This window comes from Castor canadensis, chromosome 19 (assembly GCF_047511655.1).
Source record: "Castor canadensis chromosome 19, mCasCan1.hap1v2, whole genome shotgun sequence".
Lineage (NCBI taxonomy): Eukaryota > Metazoa > Chordata > Mammalia > Rodentia > Castoridae > Castor > Castor canadensis.
In genome coordinates this window covers 41,009,491-41,036,519 of record NC_133404.1, presented here as the reverse complement: position 1 = coordinate 41,036,519, position 27,029 = coordinate 41,009,491, and the positions used below count along the sequence as shown (strand labels likewise).

At 51.9% G+C, this 27,029-nt stretch overlaps 1 protein-coding gene across 2 annotated transcripts; it reads left to right on the top strand.

Moving 5' to 3' along the window:
• The first annotated feature begins 12,347 nt into the window (after window positions 1-12,347).
• On the top strand, window positions 12,348-25,411 carry Mfge8 (milk fat globule EGF and factor V/VIII domain containing). 2 transcript variants are annotated; one of them, XM_020165474.2, is made up of 9 exons: window positions 12,348-12,499; window positions 14,976-15,098; window positions 15,314-15,442; window positions 17,372-17,553; window positions 17,850-18,005; window positions 18,674-18,821; window positions 22,913-23,097; window positions 24,423-24,578; window positions 24,669-25,411. In XM_020165474.2, the coding sequence occupies exons 1-9, from the start codon at window positions 12,427-12,429 to the stop codon at window positions 24,804-24,806; spliced, it is 1,290 nt and encodes a 429-aa protein (XP_020021063.1). In that variant the 5' UTR covers window positions 12,348-12,426; the 3' UTR covers window positions 24,807-25,411. The 2 variants fall into 2 exon arrangements, with proteins under 2 accessions (XP_020021063.1, XP_020021062.1); XM_020165473.2 differs by having other exon boundaries at window positions 14,976-15,104.
• Window positions 25,412-27,029: the final 1,618 nt, after the last annotated feature.

Below are 27,029 nucleotides of genomic sequence, written 5' to 3'. Positions count from 1 at the left end.
TCTCTCTGAAGCCCCTTGGGAAGGGCCATACCCGATCTTGTTATCTACCCCCACAGGAATTAAGGTCGCTGGGCTACACTCCTGGATTCACATCTCCCAAGCTAAATGCTGGACACCAGACCCTGACACACCCACCCTGGAGCCACCCCGTGCTCCACCAGCCCATTCCTGTGAGCCAGTGGAAGACTGCAAATATCTTTTCCAAAAGAACACCTCAAACGTGTAACTTATGGCTTCACTTTCTCCCTTTCTGTGGGTTGTTTATATCCTGGTCCCCTTTCTTCTGAGCATCGGTTTGTGGGCAGCTTCTCCCCTCTGAGTGGATATGGCCCCAGCGAATAGCCTTACGTGGCAGTGTCTCGTCCTGTGTGCCCTGCTCCTGTGCTCTCCTCCCTCCCCCTCCTGCCCCCATGATTGCAGTTACTACAACGCTACGCATGGTTGTTCCAACTGCAAACTTTGCTGTTTAAAAAATGGACAACTAGATGGCAAGGCATTAGGCACGGGCTTTGTTGGCATGTATGGTCCCATGGCTTGGGAGAGCAGGCCAGTGGGTCTGTTGGCCACAGGAGGGGACAAAGGGAGAAAATAAAAAGACAAAGAAAACTATGAAAACAAAAGTCGAAATGCTGGCTGACATGTCACATGAGGATCATATAAACTAGGAACGATGGAGACTCCCACTTCCCCCTCCCCCTCCTAGAAGAACAACAAAACCCCATGGCCTCAGCCACCCATAAATCTAGATCCCCAGCTGCTCAGGTTACTAAACCCTGCCAATCATTTTTTAAGCTCTACAAACCCCTCTTTGGCTGAGGATTGATGGCTTTGTCTCTCCCCAAGCCTTCCACAGCCATTGGCAACCCTCACGGATTCACTTGAGGTCTCACCAGGTAATAAATTAAACCCTCCCTAACAAGACCTAATATTACCAATGTAGAACTAACCTATCCTGCTCCCCAGTGCCTCCAAAGCTTACAGGGTCAATTCCACTGGGGGAAGTCTCCAAAAACTTTTGCATCAATATCACACAGAGCCCCCACCCCCCCAAAAAAAATCACACAGTCAACAAATAACACTCAGTGTTTGTTTTCTCCTAGAACTTACTTTGTTTGTGGAACTGCAGCCTATATTTGCCTACCTCCCGGCTGGAAGGGAATCTGTACTAAGGCTCTCCTAACCCCACAAAATGATGTCGTTCCTGGTAACCAGTCCCTTCCTATTCCTCTAGAGGCCTATGGACTACACTCGATCAAAGAGAGCTATCCAAATCGTCCTAGCTACTCAGAAGACAGAGATCAGGAGGATCATGGTTCGAAACCAGCCTGGGCAAATAGTTCTTAAGCTCTTATCTTGAAAAAAATCCAACACTAAAAAGGGCTGGTGGAGTGACACAAGAGGTAGAGCTCCTGCCTGGCAAGTGTGAGGCTCTGAGTTCAAACCCCAGTGCCACCAAAAAAGAAAAAAAAAAAGAAGTTTCAGTCCAGCCTGGGTTGCACAGGGAGATGCTGTTTCAAAAACTCCAAACTGAAAACAAAACAGTTTTAAGCCGGGTGCTGTGGCTCATGCCTATAATCCTAGCTACATGGGAGGCAGACATCAAGAGGATAGTGGTTTGAAGTCAGCCTGGGCAAATAGTTCCTTGAGATCCTATCTTGAAAAAACCCTTCACAAAAATAGGGCTGGTGGAGTGGCTCAAGGTATAGACCCTGAGTTCAAGCCCCAGAACCACAAAACCAAAAAATTTAGAATGCTTGCAAAGATAGTTTGAGTCCCTGCATCTACCTCATCCTGTCTCCCTGACTGTCAACATCTTACATTACTGCAGAACATTGGTCACTCTCAGAAACCCACGTTGGCATATTGGTACTGCTAGCCTCAGTATTTATTTGGATCTCACTAGCTTGGCACCAATGGCCTTCCTCTGTCAGAATCCCACATGTATTTAGTCACCGTGTTGCCTTGGTCTGCTCTGGCCTCATTTTTTATGATCCAGAGAACTTTGAAGAGGACTGGTCTAGTGTTTGGTAGCAGATCCTACAATTTGGGTGTGTCTGATGTTTTTCTAAGGCTTAGACTGGGGTAATGGGTGCTTGGGAGGAAGTCTACACAGGTGATATACTCAACAGCTGACATTTGGGTAAATGTTGTCATTGTGACTTAGTCTTGTCAACCTTGGCCAACTGCTCAAGGGAGTAGCTACCTTATCTGAAAGGTTTTGCCACTAAACAGTTGCCCCCTTCCACCCCTACCCGGCTCTCCACACTTCACTCTTTGGAAACAAGTCACTAAGTGCAGACTGTGCTTAAAGTGAGGGGCAGAGACCTTCCTCCATTTGGGGAAAGAGTATCTACATAGCAATTGAAAGGCCCTGAGTTCAAACCCTATTACTGCCAAGTAAAACCAAACCAAACCACACAGCGCTGAGCGGTTTTTCCATGGTTCATGCTCTTTATCAAAACTTGGTGCTTTAAAAATTGGCAATCTGTGGAACTCTTAATGAACCAGCACGTTAAATAGGAGGACCCGCCTCCATACAGTGTTAAATGTAGGAGCTGCTAAATTTGTTTGCTTAGCTCTGTTCATTGAGACCATGTCCCTGAGTGTCAAAACCCAACGACTGGTGGGTGCTGGTGGTTCACGCCTGTAATCCTAGCTACTCGGGAGGCAGAGATGAGGATGGTTGCAGTTCAATGCCAGCCCAGGCAAATAGTTCACAAGACCCTATCTTGGAAATACCCAATACAAAAAAGGGCTGGTGGAGTGGCTCAAGTGGTAGAGTGACTGCCTGGAAAACTGAGGTCCTGGCTTCAAACCCCAGTATCACTTGAAAAAAACAAAACAAAACACTAGCTTGAGAGTACCATTTTTTTTTTTACTGTCTCAGTAAACAGCATTGCCACATCCCAAGTAAACTGAAGCCATTGGATAAATAACAAAACCATCAACCTGAGAACATTGGATATTCTCAATCTACATACACCCCCACATAGAATGCATGTTAACACATCTATTTCCCCAAAAATGATCATTGTCACACACTCAGATAGAGGTCCTTTCCACAGTAAATCTGTCTCTAATTTTGCTACTAATTGGTTGTGCTGTGGGGTATCCAAGGGCCCGAGTAAGGTAATTTTTCCCGATGCACCCCTGTGATAACTAGAGAGAAGGACCAGTGTGCCCAGTGAACCCCAGCACTTTGGAGAAGAAAAGTCCCCTAGAAACCATCTGTGCTCTTGGGAATAAAAAAGGACAAACAAGTCAGGTGCTGGTGGCTCACGCCTGCAATCCCAGCTACTCAGGAGGCAGAGATCTGGAGGGTGGAGGTTCAAAGAAAGCCAGGGCAGATAGCATGTAAGACCCTATCTGGAAAAAAATCCATCATGAAAAAGGACTGGCAAGAGTGGCTCAAGCAGTAAAAGCACCTGTCCAGTAAGTATGAGGCCCTGAGTTCAAACCTGCCCTGAATTTAAACCCTAGTACGACTGGAAAAGAAAAATTGATAAGGAGAAATAATATAGTGTCTTACAAGTTCTAATTAAAACATATAATGCACACCTTAGGAATCCTACCAAATTCACTTTTCTGGTTTTTTTGGCAGTACTAGAGTTTGAACTCAGGGCTTCATGCTTGTTAAGCAGGCATGCTGCTACCACTGAGTCGCTCCACCAGCCCTTTTTGCTTTGGCTATTTATTTATTTTTTTGGGGGGGCATGCCAACATGCCAGCCATTCATTGAGATGGGGTCTTGCAAACTTTTTTGTCCATACTGACCTTGAATCTCCCTCCTTTCCATTTCTGTCTCTGGAGTAGCTGGGACTACAGGTTTGAGCTCCCACACTCAGGCCTGAAATTCTGAATATGACAAATGCTGTCCCATGTTATACATAGCAAGCTGCCATGCATTACTACACAAAGCACTCTTTTTGTTTTTCATTCATAAACCTTAATGAATATACAGTGCCTGATTTTTTCTTGGAGGGGGTGTTTGAACTCAGGGCCTCATGCTTGCTAGGTAGGTGCTCTACCACTTGAGCCACTGGAGAATCAACTAAAGTTGGGTCTTTTCTGTTAAAGAAGGTTACTGTATACTGTAACTATTATTGTATAGATGCCAGCTAATTTCCCCTAATTATTGCTTATGTGCTTTGTAAAATGTGGCTTGACCTTGCAAGGCTCTTGCAAACCTTATTTATCTATAAATAAGATAAATAAGTTCCTGTTATCACCAGATGTTGTATCTTAAAAACGCTTACGTAAAATGATGATTGCTCAGAGGATTAGCTGAACTGGAAGATTGTGAAGCCAAATCTGTTCAAATCAGGATGAGGGGCAGACTTGCCTTTGAGATAAAAACTGGGTGAATTTCTGGCTCGGTGTGCTTACTAACCAGACTGTCGTGGCACACCCTTCTGCAGAAGTAAATTTTGCCTTGCCTATTGACTTTTGAGATGTGTTGTTTTCCTTGTGGCACCCCAATATCCCGAATTCATTTCTAACACCACTCTATCAGCCCTAGTGCCTGATTTTAAATAAATGTTTCCTTTAAACAGATAATGGTGATTACACTATGAATAAATTACCTGATTCTTTGCATTCTTATAAAATCCCAGTAACTTAGTTTTCAGCATATTAGCATGTGGGTGTGGTTTCCTAGCCTTAGATACTAAATCCCATAATTTATTTTTCTGTCTCCCATGGTGGAAATTAAAAACGGGACCTTCAGAGATTCAGCTTCTCCTCTCAAGTCCCTTTACGTAACTCTGCAATAGTTCTAGAACACATTGTATTTGACAAACACGATTTACACAAGGCAAGGGGAAAAGCTGAGTTCACTAGCAGGAGCAAGTGCCCTCTCCGCCATTATTCTGCTGGTCAGTCTTCATAGCTTTGTCCTGCGATGACTTGCAGAGTCTTTGCTACACCAAGGCCCCCACAATTCTCATTCAGTACCGGCTCCCTGCATGGACAGAACCAACCCACCATGCTCATCCTTCTAGTGGGATGTGGGTGAGCACAGTCTATGTCAGGAAGATGTCAAGGTTGGACCCCTCGTGTTCAGCAATCGTAACCCCTCTGCTTTCTCCTCCTCAGTGCTACTGTGTTTTCGTCTTTTATATTGCTTTCAAGATCCCTTTGAGGAAAAAATGATCCCCTCCCCACCAACCAGGCTGACTCCACTTGCAGGATAACTACAGGTTACTGGTCGTGACTGAAGGAAAATGGTGTGGTTTTCTAGCACCTAGGCATTTCTGGAACCATGGGAAAGGTTCATGCTGACTGGGAGTCTGCCTTTCTCTCCCATCATCACTTGGGAATTCTGAATCAGGCCACAAGATGCCCAAATCCTTAAAACAGAGTCCTGTCCATGATTAATTCGTACAAGTGTCACACTCTGCTCCAATTCTTGGATTGTCCATGCAAAGTCATGGGTAGCAAGAGCAGATAAAGATGAGGTCTGTCATTTCAGCAGAATTGTTTTAAAGCTGCTTTTTAATATTTTTGGCAATACTGGAGTTTGAATTCAGGGCTTCATGCTTGCTAAGCTACCACTTGGGCCACTTTGCTAGCCCCTAAAGCTACCTTTTTTTCTTCTTCTTTTTTTTTTTTTAAAATAAAGCAAACAGGCACTGAGCACAGGTGGCTCATGCTTGTAATCCTAGCTACTCAGGAGGCAGAGATCAGGAGGATCACAGTTCAAAGTCAGCTCAGGCAAAGAGTTCATGAGATCCTATCTTGAAAATACTCAACACATAAAAGGGCTGATGAAGTGTCTCAAGTGGTAGAGGACTTGCCCAGCAAGTGTGAGGCCCTGAGTTCAAATCCCTGTACCTCCAAAATAAATAAATAAAGCAAACAGGATTGACCAGTGTATGAAGGTAACAGTACAGATAGAAGTCACACTAACACTTGCTGAGACACATTTTCTTTCAATTTACTTAGGTTTTCTCCTCTTCTTTGATCTGTGTATTTTCAACTGCCCTATGAGGTTGGTTGTTTATTACTGCTCCCTCATTGTTAAACATTCCCAAGGAATCCATCCAGCTCCATCAACTCAAAGAATTCTTCAGGAGTAAAAGTCTGGGCTTCCGGCCTCCTAGGCTACCCTTTGATATTCTTAGGTGACTTTTCTTCCACACATTTCGCAAGGTCATCCACTATTTTCCCGAGTTTGTCTATGATAAAATAATTCGAGCCTCAGAAATATTTGAACACTTCTCCAGAAGGTTCATCAAACTGACTGACAGCTGTCTTACCATCTTTGGAACCAGCAACGACCACCTCAGTGACATAGTTGAGGGGTATTGTGAAGTCATTTGGAAGATTCGCCACCAGTTTTGGGGATGTCTTTTGCATGGTCAGTCACAGGATTCCCACAGATCTTCAGCATGGAGGGGAGAATTAAGTATCAGTTGAACTTAAATGCAAGTTGCAATCCAAGGCTTTGTCTTCCTAAGGAAAGGTGACAATGCCATCGAGCCTAGGCAGAGGTGTGGCCCCTCCAGTTAGCTGTTCTGGGGCTCCAGTGACTTGCAGGAGAGACAGCAGACAGTCCAAGCCTTGGGTGGCCTGGGGGGCAGCGCTCTTGCCACTGGGTGGCCTGGTCTTCCCAGCACTGCTTGTCCCTGTGCAAGGAGGCTAGTGAAGCCCAGGCTGTAAGCCAGGGCACGCTCCTTCCTTTCCTTCCTCCCCTTCCTCCCCTTCCTCCCCTTCCTCCTCTTCCTTCCTTCCTTCCTTCCTCTCCTTCCTCCCCTTCCTCCCCTTCCTCCCCTTCCTCCCCTTCCTCCCCTTCCTCTCCTTCCTCCCCCTCCTCCCCTTCCTCCCCTTCCTCCCCTTCCTCCCCTTCCTTCCTTCCTCCCCTTCCTCCCCTTCCTCCCCCTCCTCTCCCTCCTCCCCTTCCTCCCCTTCCTCCCCTTCCTCCCCTTCCTCCCCTTCCTCCCCTTCCTCTCCTTCCTCCCCTTCCTCCCTTCCTTCCTCCCCTTTCTTCCTCCCTTTCTCTCCTCCCTTCCTCCCTTCTTCTCCTCCCTTTCTTCCTTCTTTCCTCTCCTCCCCCCCTCCCTCCTTTCCTTTCTTCTTTTTCTTTTCTTTCTTTTGATACTGGGGATGGAGTTCAGGGCCTCAGGCTTGCCAAAACAGATGCTCTACCACTTGCTTCACACCCCCATTTTTTTTGTTGTTTATTTGAGTCAGGGTCTTGCTACATAACCCAGGCTGACCTTGAACTTGTCACCTCTGAACGAGACCACTTGAGCCACTCCACTAGCACTTCTTTGTGTTAGGTATTTTTTGAGATAGGGTCTCCTGATCTCTGCCTCCCGAACAGCTAGGATTACAGATGTGAGCCACTGGCGCCTGGCTAAGCTTGTATGTCTTAATGTCAGTACCAAACAGTCTTGATTACTTTGTAGAATGTTTTGAAATAGAGAGGTGTTTGTCTCCCAACTGTGTTATTTTGGGGTTTTTCTTTTTCATGATTATTTTGGCTCTTCTGAGCTATTTGCCTTTCCATATGAATTTTAGGATTGGTTTATTAATTTCTGCACATAAGGGAACTGGAATTTTGATACATTTGTTATTGATCTGCACATTGGTTTGGGGAGTATTGTCACCTTCACAGTACAAGTCTTTCAACCCATGGAGAGGGGAGCCCTTTCCAGTACTTAGGTCTTCAGTTTCTCTCGAGGACATTTTTAGGGTACAAGTCTTGGGCTGCAGGCAGCTTCCCAGCAGTGGGAGGACAAGAGGACATGCCAAGGAAGGTTTGCTTACTTGCAGCAATGGTGCAGCACTGCTCACCAGCACCTGTCTGCCAGCTTGGTTGTCATATCACTTAACTGTGTGTCGGGGACTCTGCTCCCAATTCTACACAGAAAAAGGATCTGAATCACTGTCTTCCAAGGGCCAACCAGGAAGGCCTGCCCTTGAGTCTCCGGGACCCTGTGCCCATGACTTCCTCCATCAGACACAGGCAAAAGCCCCTGGGAGTCAGTGATGCCACAGCACTAGGGTCAAGACGGAGGGAGGAAGGACAGGCCAGTGTGTCCTTTCTTGTCAATGACCATTGACGGTGCGGACAAGGCCGAAGCCACTTATGTCATCATGAATTCTCAGATCATCAAATAGATCCAGGAAAGTGTTCAGACTTTCCTGAGACGTGGTGGGGACGCCCCCCACATCCCATAACAGTGTTATCACCCAACAGAGCACGTTCCCTCAGGTGGCAGAAGCTCTCCACAAATGCAAGCTGCAGAACGAGAGGCCAAAAAGAGAAGACGACCACAGCCTTACCTGGCCCAAATCCTGACCAGGGATTCTGGCAGTGGGGATACACACAGAAACGCCTCAGATCCCCAAAACTGCTCCAGAGGTCTGATTCTGGGGCTTTGTCATCTAGGCCAGCAGAGGAGCCCAGAACCTTCCTCAGTGGCACTGTTCAGGCCCTACCACCCAAATGGCTGAGGACCTAGCTACCTTCACACCACCTCGGCTCGGGGTCCCAGTGGTAGGAGGAAAGAAAAGGCCACCAGAGACTCATAATCTCAAACCCTGTGACTCGAATGCACTCACACTCATTGGCTTTTAGACCTTTCTATTCCAGGGACTCCAGAGAGAGGGTTTCCTGTGCCCCTTTGCCCTTTATCTTGGTTCTGACAAAGGGATGGTATGGATTTTTTTCTGTTTGTTTTTGTGAGAAGGGTCTTGCTATGCAGCCCAGGTTAGCCTCAACCTCCTGAGTGCTAGGATTACAGGCATGTGCCACCAGGCCCAGCTGAGAAATGGTACATTTTTAAAAAAAAAAAAAAACCTCTAAAACTAAGACCGGAGCTGGAGACATTATTTACTTATTTATTTACTTTTGGTGCTGGAGATTGAACCCAGGACCTGATGCATGCTAACCACAAATTCTAATACTTTATTTATTTTGCAGTACTGGGGTTTGAACTTGGGGCCTGCACATTGAGCCACTCCACCAGCCCTTTTTTGTGAAGGGTTTTTTTTTTGAGATGGGGTCTCTCAGAACTATTTGCCCAGGCTAGCTTCGATCAGCGATCCTCCTGCTCTCTGCCTCCTGAGTAGCTAGGATTACAGGTTGAGCAGCAGCACCCGGCTTGTTTCTTTGTTTTTGAGACAGGATTTTATTCTGTAGCCCAAGATGGCCTCTAACTGCAATCCTCCTGCCTCAGCACCCCCTAGTGCTGGTCACAGGTGTGTGACATTGTGTCATCACACCCTTCCAATAGATATTTGAACAACTTCTGTGTGCAGCTTGTCCTTGGTACAGAAGAAACCATTTTGAATTGCTTTAAGGTTACACTAAATAATCTTAGAGTGATCTTTGGGGGACCTCAGTGCCTATGTCTGCATGATCTGCCATTGTCACTTTCTAGGTAAATAATGTTTGTGTTGTTCCAAAACCTAGGCTTTCTGAGTGGTTCTTTACTGCAGTTGACCAGTCATGGAGCAGAGGTGAGCAGCTGAGCAATCATGGAGCAGAGGTGCCCACTTAGTGCTTTGGGTCACTTTGGCTTGCTTGGCAGTGCTCCTGCAGTGTTTCCTCTCTGTGGAGCTGACCTGAGACCCATTTGAGATCCGGGCACAGTTAAAAGCCAGACTTGGCAGGGACCCCACTTTGTAGGGTGAAAGTGGAGGCAACTTGCTTTTCGGTCACCTTAACGGCTCACTTTGTCTGTAAGCAGGTCTTCATGTGGTGCTTTCTGGGCCACTGCTGTAGGAGGATGATTCTCTTCTATGTCGCAGAATAAACACGAATTCTGCCTGCCTTTTTTCTTCTTTTTTTTGCACTTTAAGGACATTGAGTTAACTCCAATTTGGTTGAAAACTTCTTAAAGAAGAAAATTTAGCCTACTGGTTTGGTACATATCAATGGATGTTAACATTTTTTTTTAAAGTAAAGAAGATGGTAAGTGGTGGGGCATGGTGGCTCACACCTGTAATCCCAGCTACTCAGGAGGCAGAGATCAGGAGGATCACGGTTCAAAGTCAGTGCAGGCAAATTGTTCTGAGAGACACTATCTCGAAAAACCCATCACAAAAAAGAGGGGTGGTGGAGTGGCTCAACGTGTAGGCCCTGAATTCAAGCCCCAGGACCACACACACACACACACAAATAAAATAACATTAAAAAAGCCAGGTGTGGTGACATGATCCCAGCTAATCTGGAGACATAGGTAGGAGGATCAAGATCCAAGAATGAGAGAAAAATAAGTAAAGTAAGAAGCGCTGGCCATGTGGCTCAAGTGGTAGAGTGCCTGCCTAAAGGTCCTGAGTTCAAACCCCAGTACTGTAAAAATAAACAAAGTTAACTTGGCTTTTAAGTTATGTTTTACCTTGATTTCCTTGTCTAGGTCAGGGTCTGAAACAGTTTTGTATATGGGTTTTTTTGTTTTTTTTTTTTGGTGGTGGTACTAGGGTTTGAACTCAGGGTATTTTGTGTTGGGGATTTTCAAGATAGGGTCTTCTGAACTATTTGCCTGGGCAGGCTTCAAACTGTACTCCACCTGATCTCAAGTAGCAAGGATTATAGGCCTGAGTCAATGGTGACCAGCCAGCTTGGTTTTTGGGTTACGGTCTTGCTAATTTTGCCCGGGTTAGGCTTGAACCATGATCCCCCTTCCTTACCTTCCAAGTAGCTGGGATCACCTGTGTGTGCCACTACACCTGGCCGTGTTTGTTTGTTTGTTTGTTTGTTTGAGACAAGGTCTCACTATGTAGCTAGTTTGTCCTTGAATTTGAGATCCTCCTGTCTCAGCTTCCCAAAAGCTGGGATTACAGGTTTGTACCAGCATGCTGGCCTCTCACAACAGGTATTTTAAGACGGGCCTCTTGCCCCTGGACTCATCCCAACTTAGGTCTCAACACAGCTAGTAGGGAGCATGTGACTGCTCTTTGTTTTTCATTTTGCTGATCTGACTGGAACACTGCTATTAAAAGCATTTATCTGTAAACAGGTCATACCGCACATAAAAGAAAAAAGTTAGTAAAAGTTCAGTGATGACAAGCTGGTCTCCTTCAGGCTCTGGGTTCATCTCCAGGGCAACCACCACTGCTCATTTCCTTGCTGTGTCTATGGCTGCTTTCCTTGGACCAGGGCAGGGGTGAACGGTTACCGTGGAGACCTTGGGGCCAGGAATCCACCAGGTCTATTTGGAATCTTTACAGAGCAAGTTAGCCGATTCCTTTTTAGGTCTTTTTACTATTTCACAGGAAGCCGCTATGCAATATCTTAGTATGGATGCCACTTTGCCCACGTGAGGCTGCTGAATGCGTGTCTACCACCAGCACTACTAGGTCTCATGCGTGGCATCTTTTTTTTTTTTTTGGTAGTACTGGGGTTTGAACTTTGTGCTTGTTAAGCCAAAGCATGCTACCTCTTGAGCCGCTCTGCCAGCCCTTTTTTGTGTTGAGTATTTTTGAGATAGGGTCTCTCGAACTATTTGCCCTGGGGTTGGCTTCAAACTTGGATCCTCCTGATCTCTGCCTCTTGAGTACCTCAGATTACAGGCATGAGCCACTAGCGCCCGGCTGGCATCTGTCATTTTGATAGATATTACCAAATAGAGAATTGAGCCAATTTATAGTGTTCTCGGGCAATGCATGCTGTTAACAGCCCGCTGCCTGCCAGTCTGGTAAGTGAGATGTGGTACTCATTATAGTCGTAACTCGAATTTCTCTGAGGACGAATAAAGTTTAAGAGTCTTAAGTCTAAACATCTTTCATTATTATTTTTTGTGGGGCTGGAGTTTGAACTCAGGGTTTTGTGGCTGAAATGTTTTTTTATTTGGTCAGACTAAGGTTTTGAACTCAGAGCTTTGTGTTGCAAAGCAGGCACTCTACCACTTGAGCCATTGCCTCCAGTCCTTAATTAATTAATGTATTTATATATTTTTATTGCTGTGCGGGCTGGGGGGTATATGGTGGCATTTACAAAGGTTCTTACAATGTATCACATACATCATACTTGAATTCACCCCCTCCATCATTCTCCTTCCTTCCCCCCTCCCCTTAGTTATTTTTTGGTGGTACTGGGGTTTGAACTTGCTATGCAGGCGCTCTACCTACCACATCAGCCACTCTACCTGCCCTACCTTTCCTTATTTTTTTAAAAATTCACTTATTTTTGCGGTGCTGGGGATCGGATGCTGAGGGGCGGAGTCCCTCTAAGCTCAGTTTTTGGAGGCGCGTGGCGGGGACGGTTGGGGGCGGGAGACTCCTCCATCCCTTCCCTTCCTCTCCTCTCCCCAGCGGCGAAGCCCCGCCCAGTCCCCCCTCGGCGGGCCTGGGGAGGAGCACGTGCCCGGTGGGCGGGCCCGGTGGGCGGGGCCTGCCCGCCTGATTTATTCCGGGCGCCGCACACGGCGCGTTCCGCTGGTCGCTCGTCCGCCGCTGCAAGCAGAAACCCGCAGCATGCAGCAAGCCCGCGTGCTGGCCGCGCTGTGCGGCGCGCTGCTCTGCGCCTGCGGCGTCCTGGCCGCCTCGGGTGAGTGCATCGCGCCGCCCTGGGGCTCGCCTCTCCTCCCGGCGGTCCGAGGTTCTCCGGGCTGGCGCCCCTCCTCCCGGTCCCTCCCTTCGCCTCTGCTGTTGACAAACTTGGGCCGGGCGCGCGGCGCGCGGAGGGGACCGGCGGCTTCCCGGGCTGCGCGCTGGCGGGGGAACCGGGGCGATCTCGGCTTCGGCTGCGGGCTCTGCGCTGGGGCTTGGGAACTGGGGTGGAGGCTTGCGCATTGGACGGGCGGGCACACGGGACACCGGGTGACAGCCCTGCCGAATGCCCCAGAGATGTGGCTTACACATAACAAAGGAATCCGCTGCGTCGGACCTCTCTTTTCCCGTCTGTGAAATGAACTGTGCCTGACTCTCGAGTCCTTCCACATGGGAGAGGCCAGTCCCAACCTGGGCCTCTCCCCTATGGATGCGGCTTCTCCAGCCAACTTTCCCCCCAACTCCCTCCCAACCCGCCCGGCTGCACAGGGCATTGGGCTTTTGCGCCCCACCTGTGCTGTGTGGTTAGGTAAGCTGGGGTGCACCGTGCTCTAGAAGGAGTCTGGAGGGACCTGGAGATGGGCTGGCTGCCTCCTGGCCCGGCATCTCCGACTCCCGCCCGCCCATGGCCTTGGCTGGCTGCTCTATCTTCCCCGATCCTCCTCCCTCGCTCGGAGGCCCTCGGTGGACATCTGGGCCTCCTGCAGGCCGCTCTTGGGGGTGCCCCATCCCCCTCGCTGTGAGGCCCCTGAGAAAGGGGTGCTCAATGGAGACGCGTGTAAGTGGTCTTCAGCCCCTCCATGGTTTTCTCCTGAAGGTGGGACTGACAGGGGCAAGGGAGGTGAGAGCTGGGCCCTGGCTGTGCCATCCTGTGCTGAATCTAAGCCTCCAGAAGCTGTCACGCACCTCCTCCAAGTTCTTGGTCTCCCAGCCACCCATAAAGATGTTGGGGCCTTCACAGTCCCTTCCCTCTCTCCCGCTCTGTGCCCTGGTCAAATGTCCTGTGGAAATCTTCCAAACAGCAGGACTCTGAAATCCCAAGGCTGATTTTGTAGGGGACGATCTGGCTTTTCCCAGAAGGGGGACTCACACAGGTGGCCCAGCAGGATTGAGGGCACTTTTCCTTTTTCCAGCTGGATTGTTTGTTTGTCCTGGGGAGGGTGAGGTTGGGAAGGAGTGAGAGGAGCCCATGTTGGGACCTGGAGCCCAGGCCAGGCTATTACTGAGCCTGTGTCGGAGGCAGTCTGTGGCCTGCCAGGTCAGAGCAAGGGATTAACCTACTATTTAAAGGCAATGACTAATAGCTCTTTGGGAGTGGCCTAAGCTCCCAGGCCCTTGTTGAGGTGGAACTCCGAGGGCTGACAATCTAGCTCATTAATGGTGCTGCCTGCCTAGGAGCTGAGTGAACCTGAGCTCCCCTGGGCTTTGGGACTTCCAAGAGCTCTCTCCTACCTGGGATAGTGACTGGGAGGAAAGAAGACTCATGTTTTAGCCCAATGCCAGGTTTAGAGTAGGGTCTGGAGCAGCCCTTCTGGGATGCCAAGGTCAGCCAGAGAATCCAGGAGCTGCGGTCCACTGGTTGACCCCAGTAAGCTGGGCCAGGAACCAGCTTCCAAGGTACTCCTTGGTGGGCCTAGGGATGGGGCATTGCCACTTGCCATCCTTGCATTCAGCCTGTTCTCCATCCCTGCTGACAGTGCATATCTGCCACCCAGGGCCTATCTGGAAGCCTTGGTGGCCCCTGCAGCACTCCTCCCACCTCCTCAGCGGTTGTTGGGCTCTGTTTCTCAAATCTTCCACCTTCTGTCCTTCTGCCCTGGCTTCCTTTCCCCATTCACCCAGAGGACTCTGTCTGCAGCCATCACATCTCACACCAAGGTTGTCTGTCACATCTCTCTGCATGTGGACTTTTCAACCTTTGACCTCCCAGGATGGAACCACAGTGGTGTGTGCGTGTGATCTGTTGAACAGTATTGGGAAGGCTGAGGAGGGCTAACAGGTACTGATCCCAGCGGTGAAATGGGCATGGCTCAAGCGGGAGAGTGCTTTCAAGGTCTTGAGTTCAATCTCTAGTACTGCCCCAAAAAAAGAAAAGAAAAGAAGACAACTGATTTCCAGGATGCAAAATCTAAACTTGTCATTCTTAATGCCCCTCCCAGGCAGGCCCAACTTACCGTTCCCACCACCATGCATGCCTTCTGTGCTTCTGTTTTTCCTCTAGAATGTTCTTTCCTCATTCCCCAGCCCAGGACTTTCCCTGTTCTGTCTTTTAGACACAGCTCAAGTGTCCTCTGTGAAATTCCCATCACCCCAGCATCCTCAGGTGGCCCGGTGCAGGCTGCTGCCAGGGTACATGGCGCTTCTTGGTCATCTGTTGACCAACCTTCTTCTTACCCACTAGCACTACATGTGACTTTCCAGGGTAGCTGGGCCCTAAACGTGATGGAATGATGGAGTCTGGGTTGCTATTGCAGGTGACTTCTGTGACTCCAACATATGCCTGAATGGTGGGACCTGCTTGAGCAATCAGGACGGTGACTTTCACTGCCTCTGTCCCCAGGGTTTCACAGGCTCTGTCTGCAATGAGACTGAGAAAGGTATGGGTAAACCACCCACCCCACCCCACCCCACCCCACCCCACCTCCGTACCCTCATGGCCCTAGGTTCCAGGCTGGTTGGGGGAGGGGAGAGGGAGGAGATGCTGGGCTGAGTTGGGTGGGGTTCCTTTTGCTTTAGGTCATCCGCAGCTTCCTGTCCTGTCCCCAACTCCTTCCCCATCACCTGCCCATCTTCCCTGTCTTCTTGTCTTCAGGTCCCTGTTCCCCAAATCCCTGCCACAACAATGCTGAGTGCCAGGTGGTTAACAATGGACGGGGAGACAGCTTCACCCAGTATGTCTGCAAATGCCAGAAGGGCTTCTCCGGGATCCACTGTGACAGCCGTGAGTATGGCTGGCCTCGTCCCCTGAGGCAGGACTGCCTCTGGGGAGGCCCAGGGACAGCCAGAGCCTGTTAGGTCAGGGAAGAAGGGTCTTGTTGTCTCTTTCCTTGATTCTTCAGCCTGCCCTTCTCCCCTGGGGTTGTAGTCCAGACTCTCCAGGGAGTGGGAGAGGGTGGTGACCACAGTGTGGTTGGGGAGTGCTTTCCTTAGTCCATGAAACACAGTGCTGGCTTGCATCTTGGGGTTTTCCTACTAATAGGGGAAAACAGACATATTCTTAACCTTGGTGTCCAAGAGCTCAGTAAATCAGGCTTGGCCTGTGGCCCCATTACAGAGGTCAGGGAGGAGGGGAGACCCGGACAGGCTGGGCCATCCCTGTGACACGCTCGGAGAGGCCCGATGTGTCCAAGGGACTGACCTTGCTTGACCTGCCTGGTGATCCACTGGACCACTGTGACCTGGGTGGGTGCCCATCCAACATTGCTGGCAGTAGCTTTCTAGGCTGTCCTCTCTCCTGGCTCAGCCCCTGCACACCAGGACTCTCCCTTGCCCTGGGGGGCTGGGTAGGTGGGGCTATGTTTGGACTGGGGATGAGTGACATGGGAACTCCAGATTCCTGCTTTTCAATGGGCCAGTCACCAAACCTCTTGGGCTAGGGCCAGCGGGCATCTTGCCTTCCTTTAGGCAGATGTAGGGTGGGCTGTGAGGTTTGAGGAGGAGGGGGCTGGGCAGGGTCGGAGGTGGGGTCCTGGGAAAGAAGGCAGAGCACCAGGGGGCTGTTTACTTCAGGGGCTGTGTCCTGGGCTGAGGTCAGGTGAGTTCGCCACCCTGGGTGGAAGGTGACAAAGGACAGGGTTGCCAAGGTATACCTGAGTCCTGGGTGGGGCCAGGTGGGCCTGCAAATTACCACTTGGGAGCTGAGGTAACCACAGTGTGTCTGAGCAGGAATTACCCCCACCTGGCCTTTGAACTTAGCCTGGGGTCTGCCTGAGGCTGCATGGTAGCTAGGGCAGAGGGCAAGGGTGGCCACACGGGCAGGGGACGCCCTAGAGGGACCTTTGCAGTCCCCCCTTCTGGTTTGTTAGGTGGTCTGTTTCCTTGGAACCAACACAAAGGTTGCACATTTGGGTTCCTTAGGGTGGACGTGGTAGGTGTGAGGATGTTCGGGAGGTAGACCTGGGCCAAATCTTTGCCCAGCCAGGGACTGACCCAGATCTAGGGCCTCTAGCCCTCCACTGTGTGCCTCGCCCTCCCTGTGGGAATGTGGCAGGGCCATGGTTAGCATGAGTCTGGCCTGGCGGAGACTCTGGGTTCTCTGTTTGGTGGATGCCTGGCACACTGTGCTGGTCCTGGGGGAATGAGAGGATCAGGCTGCTGGCAGGCTTCGTAGCAGTCCTGGGTCAGGATGAAGGTGATGGGGCTGTGGCCAGAGGCACATTCACAGATGGCTGGCTGGGTGGGACCTGCAGGTACAGGGGGTACAAGGAAGACAGAATGGGATTAACTTCTGCTAGTGAATTCTAGAACACTCCAGGCCGGCTTTCTGCTTTGTAAGTGCTACTGTTCAGTATTGTCCAGGTACTACTCCCAAAGCCACCTGGGGATGTCAAGGTCGCCCTGGTCTTCTCTCCTACCAGTCCCTACACCTGTAAGAAAAGGACCACCTGCCGGTCAGGGTCTTCTCCTGAAAAACGTCCCCAACCTGGGTCTTGCTGGGACTCCAGTGTCCTGTTCTTCCCCCCTTGCCTCACTGGATACCCTTGTCTCCATTCTTCTGGGCTGTGTCCTCATTGTCACTCTGTGGTCTCTGCTCCGAGTGAGGGTCTGAGGTTCTCTCTCGCTTTGGGTCCTCCGCAGAGGCCACGCTGTCTTCCCTTGCCCTCTGGTTGCAGCTGGGCCCTGCAGCTCATGAGGTGACCTTCCCTTGCAGGCTGCATCAGGATGCTGGGCCTGATGGGGGGCGCCATTGAAGACTCACAGATCTCAGCCTCGTCTCTGCACGTGGGCTTCCTGGGTTTACAGCGCTGGACTCCGGAGCTGGCCCGCCTGCACCTCACAGGCATTGTCAACGCCTGGTCACCCAGCAGCTACGACAGGAAGTCCTGGATCCAGGTATGGAGAGGATGGGACCCCAGGGCAGGAGATGAGGGAGAGGGTGAGGTGAATATGGCTGTGGTGGGGCTGTGGAGGTAGCATCTGTATATAAGGGGAGGCCAGGTAGGCAGCCCCACATGTGCAGGGGCTGTTTGCACCCCATGAGGTCTCTGGGGGTCCTAGCCTGGAGGAGAGAGCCCCCCGCAAAGGGCAGTGTGTGCCTCCTTGGTTCTGGGTGGGGAAAGAAGAGGGCCTTTATCCTGGGTGAAAAAACACAGAAGAGGAGGAAACCATTTTCCTTGCCCCGGCTCCAGGTGAACCTGCGGAGGAAGATGTTGGTGTCTGGTTTGATGACACAGGGTGCCAGCCACGCAGGGTTTGCCGTGTACGTCAAGACCTTCAGGGTGGCCTACAGCTCTGATGGACACAAATTCCAGTTCATCCAGGATATGGAGGGGTCTGGAGACAAGGTGGGACCTTCTGGGGTCCTGGGGAAGGACTAGGTCAGCACCCCTTAGGGCGTTGGCACTGGCCGAGGGCCCCCAACGAGACTAGAGCGCTCTGGGTGATTATTGGCCATGAGGTGAGTCTGCAGGTGCATCTTGGTTTTGAGAAATTGAAAGTCTCAGATTGTGATTACAGGTAATAGCCCCACCTTATAGATGACAAGAGAGACTGAAAGTGGTGTATTGTCCTATTGGGGGTGATTCTTGCAGGTTTCAGTCTGAGTCTTCAGACGCACCATGTACGGTTGTACAGGTTGTACATGACTCAAGGGTGTGATTACTAAGTGGGCTCAGTTCACAGTATAGACCCTGTACAGTTTTATCTGCCAGAAAGTTGTCCTGAGTGTCTTGAGAAAGGAGTGTTTTTTCCTACTGTGCACAGCTCTGGGTAAAAGACAGGTGTCTGTCAGGCTGGTCCTATGATAACCGAAGGAGGTGTGCAAAGGAGGACTGGTGTTGGGGGCTGTGGGGTGACCTGAGGAGGAAGGGCTGGGCCTGAGCCACTGCTGGCTGTGCTGAGTCCTCCCTGTCCCAGCCTTGGGTGTACCCCCACACTGGGCCTGAAGAAGCAGCTCCAGGAAGGGGGACTGGGCCCACCCAGCCGCCCCTCCAGCTGGCTCCTTCCCACCTAGGTGTTCGAGGGTAATTGGGACAGTAAAAGCGTGAGGTCCAACATGTTTGACTCCCCACTGGAGACGCAGTACGTGAGGGTGTACCCCAAGACCTGCTCCTACCGTGGCTGCGCCCTCCGCTTGGAGCTCATTGGCTGTGATTTGGACGGTGAGTCCTGGGAGTGTCAGTCTGTCTTCCCCGCACCTCTCCTGGAGCTGCCGAGGGGCAGCAGTGTGGCCCAGGGACCTGGTCATGCAGAGACAGACGCACATCACACCACAGGGACCGCCTGCCCCTCCCCAGTCCTGCCCCAGGGCGCGCTGCCTGCCTGTCTGTCTGTCATCTGGGCCTCTGGCTGGTGGAAAAAAAGTGTTTGCACTCCTTCGGGTTGCTTTGTGGAGCTTCTAGAACAAGTAACATTAACTGATTTGCAGCTGTGAGCTCTGCAGGAGAATTTGTCCGTCTTGCTCACTGGGGCTGGAACACATAGGTGCTTGATAGCTCTTTAATGAGGGGAGAATGAATGAATTTTATCCCCCATTTATCAAAGATGCACAGCTGGAAAACGTAAAGCTTGCCCTTGACCTCTGGGCTCTGACCTGGCTCCCCCATCCTCCTGGAAACATGGGCGCTGTTAGGTCCTGAGGGCTTGGATCTGGTGCTTCCTGCTGCCCTCCCCAGAGAGATTCTGTATGGAGGTGTGGGGGACCAGAAATGTTTGGGGGGCAGGTTTCTGCTGAGCAGGGAAATCGGGGTGCACTGTTTGGTCTCAGCCCAGCTCAGTGGCACTTTTTGTTCTCTCTTTGCAGCCACAGTGCCACCTGCTGGCCAGGCAGGGGCACTGTAGCGCTCTCAGGGCAGAGCTGCAGAGCCTGGGTGGCCTCACTGCCTTCCTTTCTTGTCCTACAGAGACCTGCACTCCTGCTCCCCTCCCGTCCCCTCTGTGTCACCTCTTCTTTTTTCTTTTTTGCAGTGCTGGGGTTTGAACTCAGAGCCTACACCTTGAGTCACTCTGGAATCCCTTTTTTTGTGATGGGTATTTTTGAGATAAGGTCTCATGAACTATTTGCCCGGGTTGGTTTTGAACCATGATTCTCCTGATCTCTGCCTCCTGAGTAGCTGGGATTACAGGCGTGAGCCACTGTGCCCAGTTGTCACCTCTTCTTGTCATTTTACTGCAGAACAACCCAGCTGGGTTCTGTACCTTGCTGGGCCTTCTCTCTGTCTGTCTTTCTCTGTCTAATCTGTCTCTCTCTCTCTCTCTCTGTGTTAGTGATGGAACCCAGGGCTTCTGGATTGCTAGGCAAGTGCCCCACCACTGAGCTCCCCCGCAGCCCTGTTTTTTCTTTTTTTAAATACAGACTTGAGCTGGTCGAGGCTTCTGTGTGTTCCCTGGTACTTTAAAACTGTCTTTTACTCCATGCCATTGAAGTGGGGAGCAGGAAACTGCTTTCTGCTCAAAGGAAAACTCGCCAGAGTGGGAGTCCTTCACCCCTCTAGTCTTAGCCTGAGCCTGAGGCCTTTGATGTCTCACAGATGGTTCAGGCTTTAGGCCCCTGGAGAGGGGGGCCTCCCTGGGGAGGAGGCAGGGCTGCCTGTTGACCCACCCACGTCTTCTCCTGCAGGCTTCCCAGGGGCTGGAGAGTGTGTGTGTGTGTGTGTGCGCACACGTGTGGTTGGAGCTGAGGGTAGTGTCTCTGGGAATGTACAGGCAGTGTCCGTGGGGACTTGATTAGCTCTAACTCGATGACACTGACTAAGCGTGCCCTGGATACTGGCCCCAGGGAGCGATGCAACAGAGACCTTTGACCTCACGGAATTTGCTCCAGATAAAGGAGCAAATAAAAGAAAGGTCAGGGGTCTTGTTGGCTCAAGTGGTAGAGTGCTTGCTTTGCAACCATGAGGCCTTGAGTTGAAATCCCAGTACTGCCTCTCCCCCCAAAAAAAGTGTACTGGAGAAAAACAGGTCAGAGAACTCCAAGAAAGTCTGAAGCAAACAGTGGAGGGGAGAGGCAGCTCAGGGTTGTGGTGTGGGTTGCCCTCTGAGTAGAGGCTTGAATGACTATGAAAATCTTGGAAAGAGCCATTCAGGTTAGGAACTGGCAAGTGCAAAGGCCCTGGGGCATGTTGAAGGATGGAAAAAAGGCCACGGAGCTGGAGCCTAGAGTGTGCAGGGTGGCTTGGTGGACTGTGAGCACATGGACCAGCAGTATCTGTGTCATGGTAGGCTACCTAGGCCTGCTACAACAGAATGTTTTTCTTTTTTTTTTTTGTGGCGATGGGGATTGAGCGCAGGGCTTGTTGCATGCCAGGCCCCAGAACAGAATTCCGCCCCTCCTCTGCCCCACCCCCCCACAGTACTGGGCTTTGAACTCAGGGCCTTGCACTGCCACGCAGGCGCTCTTCCACTTGAGCTATACCCCAGCCCTTTTTGCTTTAAGTAATTTTCCTTTAGGGTCTTGCTGTTTTATGGCCGGAACCGCCAACTTCCTGTGTTTCCCAGTGTAGCTGGACAGGCCGATACCACCACACCCGACTTTTATTCGTTGAGATGGGGGGCGGGGTCTCTTGAACTTTTTGCCCAGGCTGGCCTCGAACCGAGAACCTCTCAGTCTCTAGATCCTGAGTACCTAGGATTGATGGTGTGAGCCTGACTTTTTTTGATCTTTAAGGAGGGGCTCACCATGTAGCCCAAGCTGACCTCAAACTCACGACCCTCCTGCCCCAGCTGGGATTATAGGCATGCATCACCACATCCAGCCAGAATCTGTTACTAAGATCCCCAGTGGTTTATGAGCCTCAGCGTACGGATGCAGGCTGAGGCCTGCCAAGGGAAGGGTCACGTGGTGTGTGATGGAGCTGCCCAGTCCCTCCCCCCCCACATTCTGCCTGCCTTCCTGGGGAGGCCAGAGGGAAGTGGACATGGACTGCTAGCAGCAGGTCCTCTGTACACAGGTCCAACCTCAGCAAATGATGCAGAACAGGTGCTGTCTGCAAAGATCCCCAGCAGTGGCCTGCCTTAGGTCCCCCTGTCCTGGACACAAAGGACTCCAGCCCAGGGGCCTGAGGGAGGAGGGAGGAGGTTGCTTGCTGTTCCGTCCTCACCAGGTGATGGTGGAGGCAATGGCAGTGTCTGCAGCAGCCTCAGCATGCTTGAGAGGCAGAGATAACAAGGTAAAGCACTTCCCAGATGGAAGCCAGGCTCTCCAGGCCCCTGCCCCTCCTCTCAACTCCCCAAGGGAGAGCCAGTTGTAGGATGCAGACCCAGCCAGGTGCGAGACACACCCGTCATTCTTCTGAGACTTTTACCTCCTGCCCCACCCTATCTGGGGTGGCCATGCACAGGTCCAGACGTGAATGCAAACAGCCCATGCATTCCTGAGCTCTCAGGGTGGGTCCGAGCGAGGTGACCCTCACTGTCCCTGCTAGTGAGCTCTCCAGGCTGAGTGGCAGCACCCCAGAAATGTCTCTCTGCTAGCTACTAAGGGGGAGTCCCAGGAGTTCCCTAACACAGGGCTGCGCTGGTCCTGGTGGAGTGCAGGCCTGGGGGAGATGATGTCACAGTTGGTGGTGTGTGTGTGTGTGTGTGTGTGTGTGTGTGTCTTGCACACATGTGCTATGCCTCTCGGCCTCAGTTTTCTCATCTGTAGAATGGGTTTGCTGATAACGGCTCCATTCAGGGTTTTCTGTGGCTCCTGTGAGTTCGTGATGGAAGTAAGCTCTGGGGAAACTCTGTGGCTGGCTTAATGCTCTCCACAATGATCCCAGATTCCAGTGGTTCTGAGAGTAGCCACGGAGAGGAGCAAGGGAGAGAGTTTTATAAATTCAGACGAAGGAGACCTCTGGCCAACAGAGGTGGTCAAGGCAGGCCTCTTGGAGGAGGTGTTGTATGTATGAGTCGTGTTGAAGGGAGGGTGACAGTGCTGGAGGGAAAGAGCCGTGGCTGTTGGGGAGGAGGTGTCTTGGGTGGTCAGGGGTCTGGTAAGGGGAGAGCAGGGACAAGGCAGTAGTTATTGGCCCTGGAAAGCTGATGGAGCGTTTTCCTTTTGTCCAAGACAATGCCAGGCTGGGTGTGGTGGCACATGCCTGTAGTGCAAGCTGCATGGGGAATTTGGATAGAAAGATGGAGTGTGCCTAGGAGTTCAAGGCCAGCTTGAGCAACCATAACAAAACAGGGTGTCAGGGGCAGGCCAGGATTCAGAGCCCTGGCTGCTGGGATCTGGGGGTCCCAGGTCGTGTGACAGTCCCCGTCTTTGCAGGATGTTCCGATTTCCTGGGTCTGAGGAACTACAGCATCCCTGACAAGAGCATCACGGCCTCCAGCTTCCATAAGACCTGGGGTGTGCAAGCCTTCAGCTGGCACCCCTTCTTCGCGCGGCTGGACAGGCAGGGCACGTTCAACGCCTGGACGGCCCAGAGCAACAATGCCTCCGAGTGGCTGCAGGTGGGTCGGGTGGGGCCAGAGCTGTGACCTCTGCCCAGCCCCGGCTCTGTCCCCTGTCCCCTGAGGGAGCCCCAGAAAAGCCTGTGTTCATTGCTTGCCTCGTTTTTCCTCTTGATCCTGCTGCCTGAGGACCCCTGTGGAGGAAGATCATGTGTGGGGGGGTAGAGCTGCTCCCATGGGCTGCCACAGGGTGGACGGCAGGGCAGGACGGAGAGACCCCCGAGCTGGGTGTCTCTGGACCTCTGCACAGAGCTGTGTTCTCTGACTCTCAGCAGAGAAATGTAGCAGAGGGGTAGAAAACCAGAGCTTTTTCTTTTTTTTCAATACTGGGACTTGAACTCAGGACCTACACCTTGAGCCACTCCACCAGCCATTTTTCGTGATGGTTTTTTTGAGGTAGGGGCTCACGTACTATTTGTCCAGGCTGGCTTTGAACCTCGATCCTCCTGATCTCTGCCTCCTGAGTGACTGGGATTACAGGTGTGAGCCACTGGCACCTGGCTCAGAGCTTGTTTTACAGACAGGGAAACTGAGTCTTGGCAGTTTGCCTAGATGGTTGGCAGTGAGCTGGGTTTGCAGCGTGGATCTGGGTCTGCTGTCCCAGGGCAGGGGCAGGTGTCTGTCTCTAGATGTGGAATTGGGTCCCTGGATTTGCTGGCTAACCTTGGACCCCCTTGCGACTAATGTGAGGCTGCGGGCAACTCTGCAGCACCCACAGAAGCAGTCTGGGCCCCCACAGGCTGTGGCTTCCTTGTCCTTGTCGCCGTCAAACCCAGGTGCACATGTGAGGCCAGGGTGGCACAGAATGGCCAAGGTTTACTACAGTGACAGCGTGCGGCAGAATGGGTGGTGTTATTTTTGCTTGTTTTATTAATTTTATTTTTATCTTTTTTTGGGCAGTACTGGGCTTTGAACTCAGGGCCTCACACTTGCTAGGCAGATGCTCTGCCACTTGAGCCACTCCTCCAGCACTTGTTTTATTTTTAATTTAAAACTTTGATTCATTTACTTTTTTTTGGCGGTGCTGGAGATCAAACCCAGGGCCTTGCTAGGAAAGATTCTACCCCTGACAGTGCTTGGTTTTTTTTTTGAGACGAGGGGCCCTCACCTTGTAACTCAGGCTGGCCTTGAACTGGAGATCCTCCCTGCCTCAGCCTCTCAACTGCTGGGATTACAGACGAGCACCACCATTCTGGGCTTTTATGTCTGTTTTATAGATGAAGAAACTAAGGCTAAATTGAATAAAGTAGCTTTCCTCCAGGTCATGTCCCAGACATCCCTGGGGCCAGGTCCGAGCAAAGGTAACCTGGGTGATTTCTTTACAGATTGACCTGGGCTCGAAGAAGCAGGTGACAGGTATCGTCACTCAGGGGGCTCGTGAGTTTGGCCATGTCCAGTACATAGCAGCTTACAAGATGGCCTATAGTCCTGACGGTGTGCACTGGACAGAGTACAAAGAAAATGGGGCCAGCGAAAGCAAGGTGGGCGGCGTCTGTCTGTCTGACCTCTCCTTACCGCTCCCTGGGTGACCCAGGACTCTGGGGACCTCCTGACGTGTCCTTTGCCTCCAGGTCTTCCGTGGCAACTCAGACAACAACTCCCACAAGGAGAACATTCTGGAGACACCCATCTTCACCCGCTTCGTGCGCATCCTGCCCGTGGCCTGGCACAACCGTATCACCTTGCGGATGGAGCTGCTGGGCTGCTAGAAGTGTACGCCCAGGGGACCAAAGTGACCAGAAGGGCTGTGAGGCGAGGGGTCACCTGCCTCTCTCCCGGCCCGCTGCCTTCTGTGGCCTGCTGCCTCCTCAGCTCTCACTCCCAATTGCAGTGGGGCCGGGGGCCAGAGTGGGGAGAGGGCTTCAGGGTTGGTGCCACAGGGCCATAGCCTTCCCACCTTGCCACCCCCCCCCAGGCCACCCCTCCTGCAGTTGCACCAGGGGGACCGGGTATGTCTGGGATGGATAGGGCAGGGATCCCCGCACGTCTCCAGATCCCTGACTCCCTGGGTTGGCTCCAGAGGGGCCTCTGGTCTCCCCAGCCCCTCTTCACACACCACATTACCACATCCCTGGAGGAGAACCCAAGGCGCCAGACCGGTGATAATGATAAGGAACAGATGCTGTTCCTTATCTCCACAGACCCCTTGACCCTTGCCCTGAAGCCGAGGAAGAAGGAAGGGGCAGTTGGGCTGTGGAGAGATGGGGGAAGTAGGAAAGAGGTGGGCTGGCCAGATGGGTGCTGGGCCTCTGAGCTGCCTCTCCACCCGAGTACACAGGCACCCTCCAAAATATATTTGTATCCCCCACTGGAACTCCGTGTGTGGTTACTGTGCTTTCAAATTGGATTAGGGGATACTGGTCCCCTACTCTTACCCAGTGCCCCTGAGCCCAGCTTCCTTGTGTGGCCTGCCTGACTGCAAATAGCTCAACTTCAGAGGGAGGAGACCATGGGGGGAGGGTCCCATGGTGGAGGGATTGGTGGGAAGGGGGGTCCAGTCTAGAAGCCTGACCACCTCTTCCTTGTCTCCACTTCCATACCCCACTGGCCCTGGGGGCCTGCAGCTGCCACCTGGTGAGGGGCCAGGGAGGGCCTGGCACAGATGCCAGCCGTTCTGGAAAATACTTCTGCTCCCTTCCCACACCAGGAAGGGAGGCCAGGCCCGCTGCTGCTTTATCCTTCAGCAATTCCATTTTCTCTGCAAGAGGAGCTGGGGCTGGGGGAGCTCTCAGAAACCCAGAGACCCTGGTTTGATTCAGAACCTCAGGAGGCCCCTCGTGGTGGTGGTGGTGGTGGTGGGGGCGGGAGCAATGTGGCAGGCTAGGAAGCCAGACAATGCCAAGTGGGACTGGTTCCTGGGTGGCAGCTGGCCTGTGTATTTCAGGGTTGGGAGGAAAGGGGTCTCCTTTCTGCCCTCCTGTACAGGGCTGAATCACCCTAGTTTTAAAGATGAATCCTCCTGACCAACCGTGGGAGCCACACTGATGACAGAGGCACTGGGCAGCAGGAGGTCACCCACATGGCTGCCAAAGGGAGGGCGGGGCTTGGCTGGAAGTGCATCAGTGTTCCAGCAGCAGGTCTGGAAGTCCTGCTTCCTGAAAGCTGCCTGTTGCCAGGGCTTCTGGCTGGAGAGGGACTGTAAAAGGCCTATCCATGGTCTCCATAGGAGAGAGGGGTGCTGGAGTTCTTTCACCCCTGTGGGTACCTGTGCTCACTCCTCTGTCGGGTGGATTGGGCTTGGAGTTGTCTTTCTGGGAGCTGCTGGCCCCAGGCCGCCCTCCCCCACCAGCAGACAGGGAGCATCCTTCCCAGTGTGCTGCTTGACGTGGTTCTGCCTCCAGATCCAGGAATCCCCACAGAAGGGGTAACTGCCTCACTGCCATATGTGTGGACTGGTCACAAGGCCCTCACCCAGCCCAGGACACTTCGGTGACTGGTGATCCAAGCCATCTCTCGGTCCCTTCTCATCTTTGTAACCTTGGATGGGCTGGCCACAGCCTTCTGAAAGACTTTCCTGGGTCCCTGGAGAGGACCCCCTCACTTTGGCTCCTCCCTGGGCAGTCTTCCTCCACTTCCAAGGTTTTATCATCACTTCCCCAAATTGTCCTGACTCCAGTCCTGGCCACCCTGCTTCTGGCTCGCCTGGTTAAATAATGCTTTACTGTATGCCACAAATGGACCCTTCCTGCTATTCCCACCACCACCTGAGGCTGTTGTGTTGGGACCTATCCTGCTCTCCCAGGGCTCTAGGCTCCTTTCTGTTCCTGGTTTAAATATAGTGGGGTGATTAGGATTCAAGTTCTCAAGTCAGATAACCCAGGTTCAAATCCTGGCTCTGGGCGGCCTTGGGCGATGTCCATAAACTCTCTGGGCCTCTGTAGAGTGGAACAGTGAGACCAACTCCATGCAGAAGATGCACTGAGGCACGGTCT

Bases quoted from the DNA above. Each gene is read 5' to 3' on its own strand.
- Mfge8 (XM_020165473.2), top strand. From the start codon at position 12,427: ATGCAGCAAGCCCGCGTGCTGGCCGCGCTGTGCGGCGCGCTGCTCTGC. The intron at 12,500-14,975 runs GTGAGTGCATCG...TTGCTATTGCAG, and splicing joins CGGCGTCCTGGCCGCCTCGG to GTGACTTCTGTGACTCCAAC. The intron at 18,822-22,912 runs GTGAGTCCTGGG...CCGTCTTTGCAG, and splicing joins CATTGGCTGTGATTTGGACG to GATGTTCCGATTTCCTGGGT.